Genomic DNA, 21008 nt, shown 5'->3' with positions numbered 1-21008 from the left:
AGTCTACAGTGCAGCATTATACTCATTAAAACTACAATTACAAACTAAGAGGCATTTGTTATAAGGTTAAAATAACCTTGTAACAAATACCTTGCCAGACCAGATGAAGCACAAGCTGGAAACAAGATTGCCGGGAGAAATACCAATAACCTCAGATATGCAGATGACACCACTCTTATGGCAGAAAGCAAAGAAGAACTAAAGAACCTCTTGCTGAAAGTGAAACAGAAAAGTGAAAAAGCTGGCTTGAAACTCAACATTCAAAAAATGGAGATCATGGCATCTGGTCTCATCACTTCATGGCCAATAGATGGGGAAACAATGAAAACAGACTTTATTTGTCTAGAATCTCTTAGCCTTGCCTGCTTTAAAAAAAAAAAAAGTAACACAAATAAAACTTCAAGAGAAGAAAGAGGTTAGTATTACCTAAATTCTAAAGAACCTGGCAGAAATCACATAAGTATGTATTCTGCTACCAAAATATTTAATGACTTAACACTGGTCACTCTTTCTTACCTACTGTTGGGTTGTTAGTCTGATATTGAGAGAGTAGATCTTCATCAGCTTGCTCATGCTTTTCTTCAGGAGCAAAGTCATTCTTAGAGAAGCTGCTGTTCTTCCTTTTTAAAAGGGCTGTTTTACTTTCAGGTTGATCTGAAACTGGAATTTCCATTGGCTGGTAGTTAACACGGATGTATGGCTCTTCAGGAAGCATATAACCTTTACTAAAACACTCTAGCAACCATTTTGCTCCCACTACATGAGGCCTACAAAAACAGTACAGTTATATATTAGTTTAAACTATAAATACCATTATCCCATGTGCCATGCAGTTCCCATAACTGTCAGGATATGCAATTTTAAGAAAAATCATTACAGAGTAGAAACTGCTTTGAATTAAAAACTGACAAAACCTGTGGGCTGACTTATCCCAAAACTGCTTCAATTCATCATCATCATCTCCCACAATAACATGAGTTACATCTTCATTGAGCTGATTAAAACGAACTCCACCTCCACTGTTAATAAGTCTTCTCAGTTTATCTAGCTTTCTGCCATTAAAACCACAAAGATAGATCTGCAATGAAAAAAAATTGGCTTTAGATTAACACATTTAAAATGGCCTATTTCTGTCAATAGAAATCTATTTATTGAAAGTGTGTGTCTAAACCCATTATGTGTAAATAAGGCAACCTTTATATTTACATTTTAAATACATTAAAAAGTATACTCTGAAACTTTGATTTCTAAAGAATTCTTAAATTTTATCACTTCTTCACAATCCCAAAACATTATTACCCATTACTGGTAAGTACTGAGGCTTTAAATAAAATAGAAACCAGAATAATTCAAATATCTTCTGAATATTAGTGCACAGCAATTTCTAAAATGTAGGTAGCTTCTTAAACTAGTCTTACTACTTGTAAATTTCAAAGTAATTACAGAAATAAACTGGAGTTAAACATGTGAATTCAGAAAATCTAGGTTTAAATTTTGGGTCAGCTGCCAATGATTAACCACACGACCACTTCAACATACTAGGCTTTTTTTTTTTGCTGGTGTGGGGCTCCACTGCTGCACGAGGGCTTTCTTTAGTTGTGGCAGGTGGATGCTACTCTCTAGTGAGGATGTGCAGGTTTCTCAAAGCAGTGGCTTCTCTTTTTGTAGGGAATAGGCTCTAGAGTGTGCAGGCTCAGCAGCTGTGACACATATGCTTAGCTGCCTGATGGCATGGGAATCCTCAGGGTGCAAGTGTGCTCAGTTTGTGTCCAAATCTGTTCGACTCTATGAACTGTATGTAGCCTGCCAGGCTCGCTCCTCTGTCTATGGGATTTTACTGGCAAGACTACTGGAGTGGGTTGCCATTTCCTACTCCAGGCGATCTTCCCAACCCAGGGATCAAACCCTAGTCTCCTGCATTGCAGGTGAATTTTTCACTGCTGAGCCACTAAAGAATCTTTCCAGACCAGGGATGAAACCTGTGTTCTCTTCACTGGGAGGTGGATTCTTTATGATTGGACTACCAAGCAAGTCCAACTTAGACTATTTAAACCAATTTTCTTCCTTATATACTGAAATAGTTTTCATAGTTGATTAAACAAAAAAAAATTAGGTCAAAGAGCTAAGCACAATGCTTTGGGGATGAAACATATTCAGTAACTTATTTTTAACTATCAATATGTGCACATGTGAGATGTGAGAGTTGGACTATAAAGAAAGCTGAGCACCGAAGAATTGTTGCTTTTGAACTGTGGTGTTGGAGAAGAATCTTGAGAGTCCTCTGGACTGCAAGGAGATCCAACCAGTCCATCCTAAAAGAAATCAGTCCTGAATATTCATTGGAAGGACTGATGTTGAGCTGAAACTCCAATACTTTGGCCACCTAATGCAAAGAACTCACTGGAAAAAACTATGATACTGGGAAAGACTGAAAGCAGGAGAAGGGGATGGCAGAGGATGAGATGGTTGGATGGCATCACCGACTCAATGGACATGAGTTTGGGTAAACTCCGGGAGTTCATAATGGACAGGGAGGCCTGGTGTGCTGCAGTCCATGGGGACACAAAGAATCAGACATGACTGAGCAATTGAACTGAACTGAAACCAATTTAATCAATATTACTATATTGAATCTTCTTCATCTCTATTTTACCAAATGGATCTTTTAAAAAAGTCTTAATCTATTCCAAACTGCATTTATATCCCAAACTAAATAACCTCTATCACTAGATTACATTTTAACAAAAATGAGGAATCACACATTTCCTGTAAGAATAATTAAGTCACATCCAGAATTAGTACAGTTTCGATAAAAGATTACACAACACCTCATATTCTGTTAATAAACTGTTAAGTTTTAAAAGTATAGAAAGGAAGGTAATTTGCCCATTTTCCTGAATAAAATAAGAAAGTTAAGTCTTTGCTACTCTTTGAGAATTAGTGCATAGCCTATTCATTCTACAAGCAAGAAATAAACTAAGTATTTAGTTCTAAAAGATACATACAACGTTCCCATCAAGGCATTTATTAGACAGTTATTCAGACATAAAAAATTAAATAGCCCAGGAGATATTAAACAAAGTGGCGTGCCTAATCTTTAGAAATACAGGCTTTGAAGTAGATGGCTAGTTACTTACTGTCTGTGAGATTCTGGACAAGAACTTTAATCCTCTGAGTTTCAGCCTCAGTAATATACACTTTAGAGTTATTTGTGGGATTTAAATGGGATTATATATGACATACTAACATGTATATGAAATAATTAGCACAGTGTCTCACTTACTATAATCAATAAATGACAGTTATAAATAAAAACCCATTAAGTGGGTCAGAAACTAAATGCTCTCAAAACACAGTAGATGGTCCAGTGGTTAAGAATCCATATTGCTAAGGCAGGGAACAGGGATTTGATCCCTGGTCTAAAAGATCCACATGCCACAGAGTAACTATTTACCCCAAACACTGAGCCCATGTGCTACAAATACTGAAGCCTGTGCTCCTAGAGCCCAGGCTCTGTAATGAGAAGGCACTACAATGAAGCACAGCCCCTGCTTGAAGCAATCAGAGAACGCCTGAGCACAGCAATGAAGATCCAGTGCAGCCAAAAAAACCCCCACAGTAAATGGGACGAGTAAGGTAGTTAGGAGGGTTCAAAGAAGATTTGAAAAATGATATGAAGTTTAATGGATGACATATAAAGGTACATCCCAGGCAAAGAGACCCTAATAGCTAAAAGACAAACATGGCCTAATGAGTGCATTTGCTTAGTTTGAGTGGTGGACTTCTGTAGGTAAGGAGCAAGCCCAACTCTGCAGGGTCTTCAGAGTGAAGCTACAAGTACCAACGTGTATTATCATTTAGTGCATTACATAATAAAGACATACCCGACAACCATCTAATAAATCTTCAGGTGCCTGAAAAGCACTGACATCCAAATTTTCCAGATTTTCAACTGTAGGTTCCAGTTTGCTATTAACTGAATTACATATTGATTCATTTATGCAGCTTGCATTGATGTTGGAAATATGGCTGACATCTGAAAGAGTACGACCTACATATTAAAAACAAAGATGCATAAATTTATGGAAATAAAATAACTAATCACATATTTTCCTAAGGGTGAACTTGTCTTATACCAGAAGAGTCATGAACAATTTCTAAAAGTAAAATTTAAACAGCTTTACTGAAATCTTGGGGGCCAAGTATGAAAAGGAAAAATGAATCTAAGGTTCATTTTAATGAAAATATACTTAATATATTCTCTTAATAGTGACTAGCTTCCAATGAAAATCTGAAGTTGCTGACTTCAAGGTCCAGGAAGGTTATATTTGAAAAAAAATTGGTAACATTTGTTATATTGCCAACCACAAGTATACATGGTACTTCCAAAACAGAAATGGTTTTTAAATTTTATATGAATACAGATGATCAATAACAACTGTCAGTTCAGTTCAGTCACTCAGTCGTGTCCGACTCTTTGCAACCCCATGAATCGCAGCACGCCAGGCCTCCCTGTCCATCACCAACTCCTGGAGTTCACTCAGACTCACATCCATCGAGTCAGTGATGCCATCCAGCCATCTCATCCTGTCGTCCCCTTCTCCTCCTGCCCCCAATCCCTCCCAGCATCAGAGTCTTTCCAATGAGTCAACTCTTCGCATGAGGTGGCTAAAGTACTGGAGTTTCAGTTTTAGCATCATTCCTTCCAAAGAAATCCCAGGGCTGATCTCCTTCAGAATGGACTGGTTAGATCTCCTTGCAATCCAAGGGACTCTCAAGAGTCTTCTCCTACACCACAGTTCAAAAGCATCAATTCTTTGGCGCTCAGCTTTCTTCACAGTCCAACTCTTACATCCATACATGACCACTGGGAAAACCATAGCCTTGACTAGACGGACCTTTGTTGGCAAAGTAACATCTCTGCTTTTGAATATGCTATCTAGGTTGGTCATAACTTTTCTTCCAAGGAGTAAGCGTCTTTTAATTTCATGGCTGCAATCACCATCTGCAGTGATTTTGGAGCCCCCAAAAATAAAGTCTGACACTGTTTCCACTGTTTCCTGATCTATTTGCCATGAAGTGATGGGACAAGATGCCATGATCTTAGTTTTCTGAATGTTGAGCTTTAAGCCAACTTTTTCACTCTCCACTTTCACTTTGATCATGAGGCTTTTTAGTTCCTCTTCACTTTCTGCCATAAAGGTGGTGTCATCTGCGTATCTGAGGTTATTGATATTTCTCCCGGTAATCTTGATTCCAGCTTGTGCTTCTTCCAGCCCAGCGTTTCTCATGATGTACTCTGCATATAAGTTAAATAAGCAGGGTGACAATATGCAGCCTTGACGTACTCCTTTTCCTATTTGGAATCAGTCTGTTGTTCCATGTCCAGTTCTAACTGTTGCTTCCTGACCTGCATATAAGTTTCTCAAGAGGCAGGTCAGCTGGTCTGGTATTCCCATCTCATTCAGAATTTTCCAGTTTATTGTGATCCACCCAGTCAAAGGCTTTGGCATAGTCAATAAAGCAGAAATAGATGTTTTTCTGGAACTCTCTTGCCTTTTCCATGATCCGGCGGATGTTGGCAATTTGATCTCTGGTTCCTCTGCCTTTTCTAAAACCAGCTTGAACATCTTCAAGTTCACGGTTCACATATTGCTGAAGCCTGGCTTGGAGAATTTTGAGCATTACTTTACTAGCGTGTGAGGTGAGTGCAATTGTGTGGTAGTTTGAGCATTCTTTGGCATTGCCTTTCTTTGGAATTGGAATGAAAACTGACCCTTTCCAGTCCTGTGGCCACTGCTGAGTTTTCCAAATTTGCTGGCATATTGAGTGCAGCACTTTCACAGCATCATCTTTTAGGATTTGAAATAGCTCAACTGGAATTCCATGACCTCCACTATCTTTGTTCGTAGTGATGCCTTCTAAGGCCCATTTGACTTCACATTCCAGAATGTCTGGCTCTAGGTGTGTGATCACACCATTGTGATTATCTTGGTCGTGAAGATCTTTTTTGTACAGTTCTTCTGTGTATTCTTGCCACCTCTTCTTAATATCTTCTGCTTCTGTTAGGTCCATACCATTCTGTCCTTTATTGAGCCCATCTTTGCGTAAAATGTTCCCTTGGCATCTCTAGTTTTCTTGAAGAGATCTCTAGTCTTTCCCATTCTGTTTTTTCCTCTATTTCTTTGCACTGTTTGCTGAGGAAGGCTTTCTTAATAACAAACTAATAAAGAAATGGGACTAATATCCACATACCAGTCAAGTTTTAAAAACTTTATTTATATTCTTAATTTCTTTAACCATCTTGTGCATAATATAAGGATATGAAAGAAAGCAGGTATTCACTAGAAAAAGAAATAGCAGAAGTTCTGGACTAATTTTTTTCTAATATTATTTGGTTATTTTATTATACAATTATACCTGAAAACAAAGCAAGAAAAAATAGAATTCCCTACTGTGTCTCATTGATCCTATTAATAAATCAATCCTTAGACAGAAAACTGTCTTAAAAATGACCGCTTAATCCCAAAGAAACTTACTATCAATTGTGTTGATCTGGCCAGTAGGAGTTGAAGTATCAGGCATACTCTTTGCTTCTGATCTAGGTTCTGTCTTGTATATGGATTCATCCTGACAAAAACCTTTCTCAACACTGTCAAAAAACCATTGCGTGGTCACACAGTGTACATTCCATCTCTTGGCACATTCATATTTTTGACCTATTATGTCAATTAAAAAAAGAGAGAAATGCAAGCCATTAAAATCCATATTTGCAGAAATATTTATATGAAAGCTTATGAAAAAATTCACCTGAAACAAAATTAAAATTACCAGCAATTACTCTGAAACAGTATGCTATACAGTGTATTAAAAGGCAATATATTAGGTTATTATGCAATTATATTTTCTGTGTGTTGTGTTAAATACACATGCTATGTGAGGGGGTTTATCTTTTACAAAACTGCAGGACAGAAGCCATTAGTGGGGTAACTGAAATAAAATTTCTGAATATAGCTTCCATTACTTAAGTTCCTTAAACCAGTTTCTTAATCTGTAACATGTGGATAACTCACAGAATTTAGTGGTTTCACACTTTTCACTTTTAAACTAATTACTGTGTGTGTATATATACATATATATATATTTATGTGTATATATACTTTAATTCCTACTTAACACAAGTATTTAAATTGCTCTGACACTCTGAAGAAGCCATTCTATCTACAGCATTTACTGCTCAAGAAACTCTGACCCTCAGTTTCATACTATAAGGAATAGGGTAAGGGATAACAGTATATTTATAATTTATATATGAGGATGAATAAGCTTAGATGGAAACAAAGGTGACATGATACAATAAAATATTTTGGAAAGTAGTTTCAAAATACATATTTCTAATATAAAATGTAAAAACAATTTTTTTGGCAATTGTTCACAATCACACCTAGAAAGAAAAAAAACAACTCTGATGTCTACGTAAAAACTCTATGTGTAGGTAAAAAGAGACAACAAAAACGTTAATACAACTCTGTTCTCATCAATTTTTATATATTTTCAGAGAACTGGTAAAAATATTCTCCAGAATAGTTATAATGGTATAGAATGCCACAATTAATTGCAATTTTAAGGAACTCTTTTTCCTGGTAATATATTTTTCTTTTAGTAGTTTCATGCGCTTCAAGGTGCATCTTCAAGTTAAAACTTGCAGTTTACTCAGTAAGGATAATTCATTCAACTAAAAATGAAGCCAAGCCTTTAAAATTTATTATTAGAGGGCTTCCCAGATGGCTCATGGTAAAGAATCTACCTGCCAATGCAGGAGACACAGGTTCAATCCCTAGTCCAGGAAAATCCCACATGCTGTGAAGCAACTAAACCCGTGAACCACAACTATTGAGCCTGTGCTCTAGAGCCTGGGAACTGCAACTACTAAAGCCCACATACCCTCGAGCCCATGCCAGTTAACTAGAGAAGCCACTCCAACTAGAGAGCAGCCCTTACTTGCTACAACTAGAGAAAAGCCTGTGCATCAACAAAGACCCAGTAGAGCCAAAAATAAACAAATAAATAATTTTTAAAAAACTAACATTAGATTAAAAAAAAAAATCAGCTTTTGTGTTAAATTCATCCAAATCTCTCATCTTTTAAGTATTGGGTGGCTGTGTGGGGACTTTCAAAAAAAAAACCAAAGACCAGATAATAAATTTAGATAAAACACCACTGGAAATTCTTATTTTTTAAATATTTATTCAATGACCTGGATCAGTCATGTAGTTTTTCTACAGATTATAAACAAAACTATCTTTGCAAGAAAAAAGAAATGTGCATGTTTATGAAATATCAGAAGGAAAAAATATTCCAGAATGATCTCAAAATGTTAAATAGGAGAAAATATTGCATTCATCTATTTGGGAAACAGTTTTACCTTTTGGTTCTTGCACAATGAGGTGTGTACACTCATTCATTTTCAACTGTCCCATGTACTGTCCTCCATGCTTTACTGTGAGCTGCTGAACTGACTTCCTGTCTAAGGTACATAAGCCAGTCACACAGATTATGCAACCAAGAAAAATAGGACACTTGAAGTCTTCCATGTTTATATCGGTATATCTAGCTATTTTCCTGGGGAAAATGAACCAAAAAAAAAAAAAAAAACACCAAAAAACCCATAAATTAAGATATCAAAATATCAGGTAGTTTAAACTTTATCAGAATGACAAACAACAGAAATAACACTAATGTTTTCCTCATTTTTTAGGAATTTGATCAATATTAAGGGAAACTGACAAGCACACTTAGAATTATACTAACTGCTCATCTAGCTCAAACCATGTCTCTAAAAAAATGTTTCAGAGCCTCAAATAAAACTGTTTTAAGTGAAAAAGTACATATATTTTAGTAACTATAAATCCATGCTGGTGAAAGCAGTGCATTTTCCAAACTTTTTTTTCCCCCCAAACTTATAAATCTAAATTTCTAACTAAAAACTCAAAGGCTCTTTGCTGCCTACTAAAAAAAAAAACAACAGACTTTTAATTCTTCCATTATACTATACAAATAGTAAGCAAAGATTTTCGGCGGAATGCCAACAAAAATATCATCATTCTGCTGCCCTGGTAGGCAGATGTACTAATGCAACAGGCTAGGAATGATGAGGATGCCAACATAGAGACATGTTTAGAATATGCTGGATGGTGCTGAAGGGAAGACTGGAAAATGTCTACTTAATTTAAACAGTGGTAACTAAACACTTATTGGTTGTTAATCTAATTCTAAGGGAAACTCAATTCTATCTTTTGAAATAGGCTCTAAGCTCTATGAGGCCAGGGATGCTGTCTTATTTTGCTCTCCAGTTACCTAATGCCTAGCTCAGGACAGGTACATAAAATGGGCTCAATTAACGTTTACTGAATAATTACATCTCAGTTAAAGGGTTATATATGTTTATATTCAACCTTAAATATGTCCCTTTTGGGAAGAAATACAAATACCAAAGTGGCTAAAATTATTCTCCATCCTAACATGAGGGCATGGTATTGAAAGCTAATGCAACATAAAAGCTACAGTTGCCACACAGATTCTCTCAACTATTTTATCACTGTTCACTACTGAAAACAATTCTATTATCAAAAAATTTATTGTCTTGTAGCTAATGCTAAGTCCATAGCCCAGACTACCTAACAACTTATACCTTGATAATAAGAACATGTAGATTATCTTTTGTTTTCATTGGAGAAAAGAGTAATGATCCAGGTGTCCCAAAATAACAAATCCATAGGGGATACCATAAAACCTCCCCTATGAAAACCCATAATATGCCAAAATGATAACACTTATTCAAATCTAGAAAATATCTAAAATATCTCTTACTTCTCCTGTGACTTCTCCCAAAGTGTTTTTATCCAAGAAGGAAGCAAAATAGGTTTCTTTAGGTTTGCAGCAACTAAGTATTTTTTGCTACCAACTTCTCCTGCAATAAGGTGAGTTACTGATATGTTAAGGTCTCTGTATACACGTCCACCCATCATTTGTACATATTTATGAACTTCTTCCTGTAGTCCCAAAAGAAAATTATTAATACAGAATCAAACAATATTTCTTCCATTTTTAAATAAAATATCCGATAAACACTGTTTATTGTTCTTAGCTTGAACACACAAATATTTCTCATCACTACAAGTTAAGTAATTCATGAAGTTACTTTTTAGAAGATAAATATAAAGTATAAATTTTAGAATTACCTTTATGCACATTATTTTCCTACGTTTATCTTTTGCAACTCCATGAATTTAACTATTTTTCTTCTAAAGTGAACACTATATATTTTAATATACTATGAAAGACTGATGTTGAAGCTGAAACTCCAATACTTGAGCAACCTAATGTGAAGAGCTGACTCATTTGAAAAGACCCTGATGCTGGGAAAGACTGAAGGCAGGAGGAGAAGGGGATGACGAAGGATGAGATGGTTGGGTGGCATCACCGACTCAGTGGACATGAGTTTTGGGTAAACACTGGGAGTTGGTGATGGACAGGGAGGCCTGGTGTGCTGCAGTCCGTGATGTCACAAAGTCAGACACGACTGAGCGAATGAACTGAACTGATGCACATACTTAAAAATATACAAGTTACATACAGAATAGAGAAAAAATAGGTGTAAAATCTCAGAATTCTTTATAAAAGATTAACTATGGTGGAAAAAGGTGATTCAAAGACAAATTCATTGATTATACAGAGAAAAAAGTGAGTTTCCTTTTACAATCAAAACAAAAAACTTTTAGTAGCCAGTTTGCAATAAAAGAGTCCACTGCATTCAATTTTGAAGAGAAAGCCTTTGACAAAATTCAACCTCCATTTATGATAAAACCTCTCCAGAAAGCAAGCATAGAAGGAACATCAGTTCGTTCAGTCGTGTCCAACTCTTTGCGACCCCATGAACCGCAGCACACCAGGACTCCCTGTCCATCTCCAACTCCCGGAGTCCACCCAAACCCATGTCCATTGAGTCGGTTATGCCATCCAACCATCTCATCCTTCGTCATCCCCTTCTCCTCCTGCCTTCAGTCTTTCCCAGCATCAGGGTCTTTTCCAGTGAGTCAGCTCTTCACATCAGGTGGCCAAAGGAACATGCCTCAACATAATAAAAGCCATATATGATAAACCCACAGCAAACATTATCCTCAATGGTGAAATATTGACAGCATTTCCCCTAAAGTCATGAACAAGACAAGGGTGCCCACTCTTACCACTACTATTCAACATAGTTTTGGAAGTTTTAGCCACAGCAAACAGAGAAGAAAAAGGAATAAAAGGAATCCAAATTGGAAAAAGAAAAAGTGAAACTCTCACTGTTTGCAAATGACATGACCCTATACATAGAAAACCCTAAAGACACCACCAGAAAATTACTAGAGCTAGTCAATGAATACAGTAAAGTTGAAGGATATAAAATTAACACAATGAAATCTCTTGCATTCCTATACACTAACAATGAGAAACAGAAAGAGAAATTAAGGAGACAATTCCATTCACCATTGCAACGCAAAGAATAAAATAGTTAGGAATAAATCTACCTAAAGAAACAAAAGACCTATATATAGAAAACTATAAAACACTGATGAAAGAAATCAAAGATGACACAAATAGATGGAGAAATATACCATGTTCATGGATCAGAAGAATCAATATAGTGAAAATAAGTGCATTACCCAAAGCAATTTATAGATTCAATGCAATCGCTATCAAGCTACCAACAGTATTTTTCAGAGAACTAGAACAAATAATTTCACAATTTGTATGGAAATACAAAAAAACCTCAAATAGCCAAAGCAATCTTGAGAAAGAAGAATAGAACTGGAAGAATCAACCTGCCTGACTTCAGGCTCTACTACAAAGCCACAGTCATCAAGACAGTATGGTACTGGCACAAAGACAGAAATATAGATCAAGAGAACAAAATAGAAAGCCCAGAGATAAACCCACGCACCTTGGACACTTTATTTTTGACAAAACAGACAAGAATATACAATGGAGAAAAGATAATCTCTTTAACAAGTGGGGCTGGGAAAACTGATCAACCACTTGTAAAAGAATGAAACTAGAACTTTCTAACACCATACACAAAAATAAACTCAAAATGGATTAAAGATCTAAATGTAAGGCCAGAAACTATAAAACTCCTAGAGGAGAACATAGGCAGAACACTCTCCAACATAAATCACAGCAGGATCCTCTATGACCCACCTCCCAGAGTAATGGAAATAAAAGCAAAAATAAACAAATGGGACCTAATTAAAATTAAAAGCTTTTGCACAACGAAGTAAACCACAAGCAAGGTGAAAAGACAGCCTTCAGAATGGGAGAATAGCAAACGAAGCAACTGACAAAGAATTAATCTCAAATATATACAAGTAGTTCATGCAGCTCAATTTCAGAAAAATAAACGACCCAATCAAAAAATGGGCCGAAGAACTAAACAGACATTTTCCAAAGAAGACATACAGATGCCTAACACATGAAAAGATGCTCAACATCACTCATTATCAGAGAAATGCAAATCAAAACCACAATGAGGTACCATCTCATGCTGGTCAGAAAGGCTGCCATCAAAAAGTTTATTATACAAACAATAAATGCTGGAGACGGTGTGGAGAAAACGGAACCCTCTTACACTGTTAGTGGGAATGCAAACTAGTATAGCCACTATGGAGAACAGTGTGGAGATTCCTTAAAAAACTGGAAACAGAACTGCCATACAACCCAGCAATCCCACTGCTGGGCATACACACCGAGGAAACCAGAATTGAAAGAGACACGTGTACCCCAGTGTTCATCACAGCACTGTTTATAACATCCAGGACATGGAAGCAACCTACATGTCCATCGGCAGAGGAAAGGATAAGAAAGTTGTAGTACATATACACAATGGAATATTCAGTTCAGTTCAATACAGTCGCTCAGTCATGTCCGACTCTTTGCAACCCCATGAATCGCAGCACGCCAGGCCTCGCTGTCTATCACCAACTCCCGGAGTTCACTCAGACTCACGTCCATCGAGTCAGTGATGCCATCTAGCCATCTCATCCTCTGTCGTCCCCTTCTCCTCCTGCCCCCAATCCCTCCCAGCATCAGAGTCTTTTCCAATGAGTCAACCCTTCGGATGAGGTGGCCAACGTACTGGAGTTTCAGCTTTAGCATCATTCCTTTCAAAGAAATCCCAGGGCTGATCTCCTTCAGAATGGACTGGTTGGATTTCCTTGCAGTCCAAGGGACTCTCAAGAGTCTTCTCCAACACCACAGTTCAAAAGCGTCAATTCTTCGGCGCTCAGCTTTCTTCACAATCCAAATCTCACATCCATACATGACTACTGGAAAAACCATAGCCTTGACTAGACAGACCTTTGTTGGCAAAGTAATGACTCTGCTTTTGAATATGTTATTTAGGTTGGTCATAACTTTTCTTCCAAGGAGTAAGCGTCTTTTAATTTCATGGCTGCAATCACCATCTGCAGTGATTTTGGAGCCCCCAAAAATAAAGTCTGACACTGTTTCCACTGTTTCCTCATCTATTTGCCATGAAGTGATGGGACAAGATGCCATGATCTTCGTTTTCTGAATGTTGAGCTTTAAACCAACTTTCTCACTCTCTACTTTCACTTTCATCAAGAGGCTTATCAGTTCCTCTTGACTTTCTGCCATAAGGGTGGTGTCATCTGCGTATCTGAGGTTATTGATATTTCTCCCGGTAATCTTGATTCCAGCCTGTGCTTCTTCTCATGATGTACTCTGTATATAAACTGAATAAGCAGGGTGACAATATGCAGCCTTGACGTACTCCTTTTCCTATTCGGAATCAGTCTGTTGTTCCATGTCCAGTTCTAACTGTTGCTTCCTGACCTGCATATAGGTTTCTCAAGAGGCAGGTCAGCTGGTCTGGTATTCCCATCTCTCTCAGAATTTTCCAGTTTATTGTGATCCACACAGTCAAAGGCTTTGGCATAGTCAATAAAGCAGAAGTAGATGTTTTTCTGGAACTCTCTTGCTTTTTCCATGATCCAGCGGATGTTGGCAATTTGGTCTCTGGTTCCTCTGCCTTTTCTAAAACCAGCTTGAACATTTGCAAGTTCACAGTCCATGTATTGGTGAAGCCTGGCTTGGAGACTTTTGAGCATTACTTTACTAGCATGTGAGATGAGTGCAATTGTGTGGTAGTTTGAACATTCTTTGGCATTGCCTTTCTTTGGAATTGGAATGAAAACTGACCCTTTCCAGTCCTGTGGCCACTGCTGAGTTTTCCAATTTTGCTGGCATATTGAGTGCAGCACTTTCACAGCATCATCTTTCAGGATTTGAAATAGCTCTACTGGAATTCCATCATCTCCACTAGCTTTGTTTATAGTGATGCTTTCTAAGGCCCTCTTGACTTCACATTCCAGGATGTCTGGCTCTAGGTGAGTGATCACACCATCGTGATTATCTTGGTCGTGAAAATCTTTTTTGTACAGTTCTTCTGTGTATTCTTGCCACCTCTTCTTAATATCTTCTGCTTCTGTTAGGTCCAGACCATTTCTGTCCTTTATCAAGCCCATCTTTGCATGAAATGTTCCCTTGGTATCTCTAATTTTCTTGAAGAGATCTGTAGTCTTTCCCATTCTGTTTTGTTACTCTATTTCTTTGAACTGTTTGCTGAGGAAGGCTTTCTTATCTCTTCTTGCTATTCTTTGGAACTCTGCATTCAGATGCTTATATCTTTCCTTTTCTCCTTTTTCACTTCTCTTCTTTTCACAGCTATTTGTAAGGCCTCCTCAGACAGCCAGTTTGCTTTTTTGCATTTCTTTTCCACGGGGATGGTCTTGATCCCTGTCTCCTGTACAATGTCTCAAACCTCCGTCCATAGTTCATCAAGCACTCTATCTATCAGATCTAGGCCCTTAAATCTATTTCTCACTTCCTGTATAATCATAAGGGATTTGATTTAGGTCATACCTGAGTGGTCTAGTGGTTTTCCCTACTTTCTTCAATTTAAGTCTGAATTTGGCAATAACAAGCTCATGATCTGAGCCACAGTCTGCTCCTGGACTTGTTTTTGTTGACTGTATAGAGCTTCTCCATCTTTGGCTGCAAAGAATATAATCAATCTGATTCAGTGTTTACCATCTTGTGACGTCCTAGTATAGTCTTCTCTTGTGTTGTTGGAAGAGGGTGTTTGCTATCACCAGTGCATTTTCTTGGCAAAACTCTATTAGTCTTTGCCCTGTTTCATTCCATATTCCAAGGCCAAATTTGCCTGTTACTCCAGGTGTTTCTTGACTTCCTACTTTTGCATTCCAGTCTCCTATAATGAAAAGGACATCTTTTTGGGGTGTTAGTTCTAAAAGATCTTGTAGGTCTTCACAGAACCGTTCAACTTCAGCTTCTTCAGCATTACTGGTTGGGGCATAGACTTGGATTACTGTGTTGTTGAATGGTTTGCCTTGGAAACGAACAGAGATCATTCTGTCGTTTTTGAGATTGCATCTAAGTACTGCATTTCAGACTCGCTACTCCATTTCTTCTAAGGGATTCCTGCCCGCAGTAGTATAATGGTCATCTGAGTTAAATTCACCCATTCCAGTCCATTTTAGTTCACTGATTCCTAGAATGTCAACGTTCACCCTTGCCATCTCTTGTTTGACCACTTCCAATTTGCCTTGATTCGTGGACCTGACATCCCAGGTTCCTATGCAATATCACTCTTTACAGCATCGGATCTTGCTTCTATCACCAGTCACATCCACAACTGGGTATTGTTTTTGCTTTGGCTCCATCCCTTCATTCTTTCTGGAGTTATTTCTCCACTGATCTGCAGTAGCATATTGGGCACCTACTGACCTGGGGAGTTCCTCTTTCAGTATGCTATCATTTTGCCTTTTTATACTGTTTGCGGTTCTCAAGGCAAGAACACTGAAGTGGTTTCCCATTCCCTTCTCCAGTGGACCACACTGTGTCAATGGAATATTACTCAGCTTTTAAAAAGAATGCATTTGAATCATTTTTAATGAGTTGGATGAAACTGGAGCCTATTATACAGAGTGAAGTAAGTCAGAAAGAAAAACACCAATACAGTATATCAACACACATATACAGTGGAGAAATAACTCCAGACCCTATATGCAAGAGAGCAAAAGAGACAGAGATGTAAAGAACAGACTCATGGACTCTGTGGGAGAAGGAGAGGGTGGGATGATTTGAGAGAATAGCACTGAAACAGTATATTACCATATATGAAATAGATTGCCAGTCCAGCTTTGATGCATGAGACAGGGTGCTCAAGGCAAGAGCACTGGGATGACCCTGAGGGATGGGATGGGGAGGGAGGTGGGAGCGGGGTTTAGGATGGGAAACACATGTACACCCATGACTGATTCATGTCAATGTATGGCAAAAACCACTATAATATTGTAAAGTAATGAGCCTCTAATTAAAATAAATAAACCAAAAAAAGATATAGAATATCATCTAGACTCTGTTAGATGTCATAAACACCAAATGCAAGGTCTTTCAAAACATCCCCTACACAGTGAAAGATTAAGTGTGCAAATATATATTGACCACAATATTCCACTTAACACAGCAACACCTACCCTTCTGTCTTTTTCCAGGCTTGTACAAGACACGGTTACATCAGACATAACCATGTTATAAACTGGATGTTCAGCTCTTGGGACACATCGCTGGTGGTGCATACAAAATATGACTACTTGAGGACCAACAATTCTGCAACCAAGCTACAAAAACAAGGAAAGTTTATTAAGTAGGAAAAGACTTACAGTTTTAGAAAATTATATTTTGTTTAACACTGCATTTACCAATTCTTTAGAGAAGTTGATCACTGCAGAAAACCCGCCAAATTGTTAAAAAGCAAACACACATTATATGATTTCTCAGACATACCACACATTAACACACAAGCAAATCAAACAATGCAGGCTATCAAAAGAAATAAGCTCCAAAAGTTATACTCACTCAAAATTGCCATTAAAATTTTAATCTCTGAAACAAACACAATCTTAGCAATAGGGGATATGAGTAATAGCCTTATGCCATAATAATTACTTTTCAAATGAAGCACCCAGCCAATGAGGCAGTTAAGTGTAAGAACCCAAATACTTTCCCTCTAAAATACCTATTATGCTACAAAAAAGCATAATCCTAGGTAGTTTCTACATTCATTTTTAAACACTGTTCACAACTCAATGTTTTTCCAGGAAAGGCCCACAAAAACTTCTCCTAAGGTTATCACTTTCATTGATAACTGAACAATCTTGCTCAACATCAGCACATCCAGGCCAGACGAAAAGCCTACAGTTACCAAAGCTACCAAAGCATTACTGATGTAAATGTCTACAGGGTAAATGTTTATTTCTATCTTTTTGGTCACTCATAAGAAAACCGAGTGTTCAATGCTATTGATTCTATCTGACAAGCAGTGTTATTTCCAAAAGGAGGGTAAGACCAATATTGCTTTTGGAAAACATGGGCACAGACCTTCCATTATCTGTATAGTACTGCATCTAGCTACTCTTCTATGTTTTCTTCTCCTTCAAACAAGAGTCACTTCTTTGTAATTTGGATGAAATTATAGCCAGTTTACTTTTATTTCAATGCTTCTCTCTTGTCCAGACACCAAAAAAGTAATGAGTCAGTAGACTCTAGAATCAACAAAAAGAAATAAGATGGCTCAATGATATATTAGCAATGCTCATCCCCAAAATGCTTCCTTTTAGCATATAATTTTTCAAACCCTATACAAAGCACAGGTACTAAAATTCAAGAACACACAGTAAAGAGAGTAAGTAAACAAATCTTTTCTTACTCTAAAATCAAACTGAGTTTAAGTACATTAAAACTTAATCAATAAAATACTTCATTACTATAGGGTTAAATTATACTAAGTGAGGTTAAATTCCCTAAAATATAAAAATCACATATCAAGCAAAGTCTGTTCTGTGCTGCACTTAGTCATTCAGTTGTGTCTGACTCTTTGTGACCCCATAGACTGTAGCCCGCCAGGCTCCTCTGTCCATGGGGATTCTCCAGGCAAGAATACTGGAGTGGGTTGCCATGACCTCCTCCAGGGGATCTTCCTAACCCAGGGATCAAACCCAGATTTCCTAGACTGCATGTGGATTCTTTACTGTCTGAGCCACAGGGAAGCCCAATTAAAGCCTACTGGAACATAATTACACTCTGGTCTTTCAAAACCAAAAGATTCCTCTCAATTCATAATTTACAAAATACATCATGACCAGTAAAGAACTTATGTCCACTGCCGTAAAAACAAACCAAAAACACCACCTGAAAGAACACACTAAAAGTTAGCAAACCTTTTGGAGATGATCAAAGGCATCACCACTAAAGGGGTCACAGATATACAGTGATCTATCATTTTCCTTTATTTTCAATGCCTCTTCTTCTGTAATAATCTGAAGATATTCTTCTGATTGGAATTCTTTTATTGACTGAAAGAAAAAATAAGAATGCATATGAAATTATTCACCTGTATTTATGTCCTATGAACTCTATCTTCAAAATCCATCTCAAATCCAGCCTTCTTCCCATCAAAAGGAACCATCATCTCTCACGTGGCCTGAGCAGGAGTCTCCAAAGGGGTTCCTTCTCATCCTTTGCCCTAAATCTATTCTCCACACAGCAGCTACTAATCTTTTCAACAATACAAATCAGGTCATATCACTCTGCTCAAAACCTCCAGCAGCTTCCCACCACAGTCAAAATAAAATCTTCATTTCTTACAATCACCTATAAGACCACAGAGTCTGGCCATTGCCTGTCTCTGTCTCCCCATGCTTACTTCTTCCTCTAATCCCTTTTGCTCACTCTTCTCTAGCCACTCCTGCTTTCTTTCCAGACCTGGAACAAGCTAAGTATGACCTCATTTAGAGGTTTTGCTTCCCCCCCACCACCGCTACCTGGAATACTCTTCCCCCTGGACTTCACCTGACTTGTTTCACTTCAACCACATCTGCTCACATGTCACTTCCTCAGAGATGCTTTTCCTGATCACACTTTTCTAAAATATTCTTTCCCTATTTTATGAAAAAAATAACATAGATGTAGTATTATGTATACTACATATATAACATATATAATATTATATATACATACATACACAGTTTTTGTCTCTCTCCCTTGTAAGAAGAATGTTTCGTGATCTATCTTGTTTGGCAACATATCCTGGCTCCCAATAAGCACTCAAATATTTTCTTAACAAATTTTGAAGTCCTTTCATTAAATACTTAGGGTGATCCTTTTAAAACGAGTAAGTCAGATCATAATACTCTTCTGATTAAACTCCCCCAGTGGCTCTCCATCTCACCGTAAGAAAAAGCAAAAGAGACCACAAGGCCCTCATGACCTCTTTATTCTTATTCTCTGAACCAAACCTTAGCATTCATCCCACATCTCCTGTTCACACTACACTACAGCCACAATAAAGCAGGACAGACACTGCAAGCACCTTCCCAGGGCCTGTGTATGATTATTTCCTCTGCCTGAAACTGAAACGTTCCCTACATATTAACATGGCTCATTATCTCACCTCCTTCAAGTATTTACAAATATCAACTTCTCCACAGAGAATATCACACTATATTTAAAATAAATTGTAAACTTCCCTTCTTCCTTAACAAACATCTTCTGGAATGTTTTAACTTGTTTTGCATTTCTCCTCCCACAGCACTTCGCAGCTTTAACATACTATATATTACACATTGATATATCTGATTAGTTTATTTCCTATAGCTATAATAGAATGTAAACTCTGAGAAAGTATGGATCTTCGCCTGCTCTCATTATCTAAATGTATCCCAAGTATTTGAACAGTGCTTATCAGATGATGAACACAATTATTTGCTGAATGAACTTTAAAGAAAAACCTGCTACAAGTGTTTCTTTCTTTTCTTTTCTTTTTTAGAAGTGTTTCTTAAACATACATAAGATCTTGTTAAAAAGTAGATTCCAATCAGTGAGTCTGAGCTGGGGTCCAATTTCTCAGGCCACGGTGATGCTACTGGGGGAGACACTACCCCTACATCCTCCCACATGAAACTATATAATGAAACATACTTTTAACAATTAACAACAAAAACAAAAAATGAAGTGTAACCAATATAGGACTGCCTCAAGTTTTTTCAACACACAAAGGGCTATGGTTAGTAGACAAAAGAAAACGACTTAATTTCTAAGACTACCAGGCCCATCACTTTCAATATAAATGTCAGTAAAGATTTCAATCCCCCCAAAATACATGATATACTAATATCAATTCAAAAGTGTGTTAATACTGAGATATCTATGAATGTAGACTAGAGTAAAACTATTATGAAAATAAAATAACCAAGACTAAGACATAAAAGGCCTAAGTCAAAAACACTAGAAACAAGAAAATGAATTCACAGCAAGACATTGTCAAGTAGTCTTACCTCAAGAGCTTTAAAAAAACATTCAGAATTGTCTGAAGACTTTAAAAACTTCACAAAAAACGGTTCTTTGTCATTTTTGGACATTTCTGAACTGTCAAAATAAAGGAACCATTAACAAGAGTAAAAACACATTACATACAAAGTTAAATGTTTAAAGCACCTACTTCTCTGCGCAAATAAGAATGTCGAAGGACAAACATTCTGGTCTTGCCCATGAATTCGTCCATTATGGTTTGTAAGAAACAACGGAATGTGGACAAAATCAAGGGAAAAGATGACAACAACCAGTCTTCGTAAATCAAAATACGAAATTAATGTTGCTAAACTGAATTCATCGAGGACTTTTGCTCTGGAGCTCTAAGTCTCCTAAGCCGATGGTCATTCAATTTCATTTAGCTTGAGAATGCTCAGAACGATTAGGTCCCTGAGGTCATCTGCGGCCCTCGAGATAGGTTAAGCCCTCAGTAAACGAACTTTACATATAAACATGAAAGCCAGCGATTAAAGTTAGGGCCCTAAAAGGCTAGA

At 37.3% G+C, this 21008-nt stretch overlaps 1 protein-coding gene across 2 annotated transcripts in view; it reads right to left on the bottom strand.

Moving 5' to 3' along the window:
- TOPBP1 (DNA topoisomerase II binding protein 1) overlaps window positions 1-20567 on the bottom strand; it is a 74364-nt gene extending 53797 nt beyond the window's left edge. The window contains exons 1-9 of one of the 2 annotated variants that reach the window (XM_068972861.1): window positions 20481-20567; window positions 18366-18500; window positions 16623-16766; window positions 9871-10052; window positions 8426-8622; window positions 6540-6719; window positions 3885-4051; window positions 915-1078; window positions 517-767 (exon numbers count right to left, since the gene is read on the bottom strand). In XM_068972861.1, the coding sequence (XP_068828962.1) occupies window positions 517-767; window positions 915-1078; window positions 3885-4051; window positions 6540-6719; window positions 8426-8622; window positions 9871-10052; window positions 16623-16766; window positions 18366-18500; window positions 20481-20564 (1504 nt within the window). In that variant the 5' untranslated portion in view covers window positions 20565-20567. The remainder of the gene's footprint in view (window positions 1-516; window positions 768-914; window positions 1079-3884; window positions 4052-6539; window positions 6720-8425; window positions 8623-9870; window positions 10053-16622; window positions 16767-18365; window positions 18501-20480) is intronic. The other variant, XM_068972869.1, reaches the window with a different exon arrangement.
- Between the last annotated feature and the right edge of the window lie 441 nt (window positions 20568-21008).

This window comes from Capricornis sumatraensis, chromosome 1 (genome assembly GCF_032405125.1).
Source record: "Capricornis sumatraensis isolate serow.1 chromosome 1, serow.2, whole genome shotgun sequence".
Classification (NCBI taxonomy): Eukaryota; Metazoa; Chordata; class Mammalia; order Artiodactyla; family Bovidae; genus Capricornis; species Capricornis sumatraensis.
Note: the sequence above shows the minus strand (reverse complement) of the source record. Positions and strands in the feature narration are given on the sequence as shown.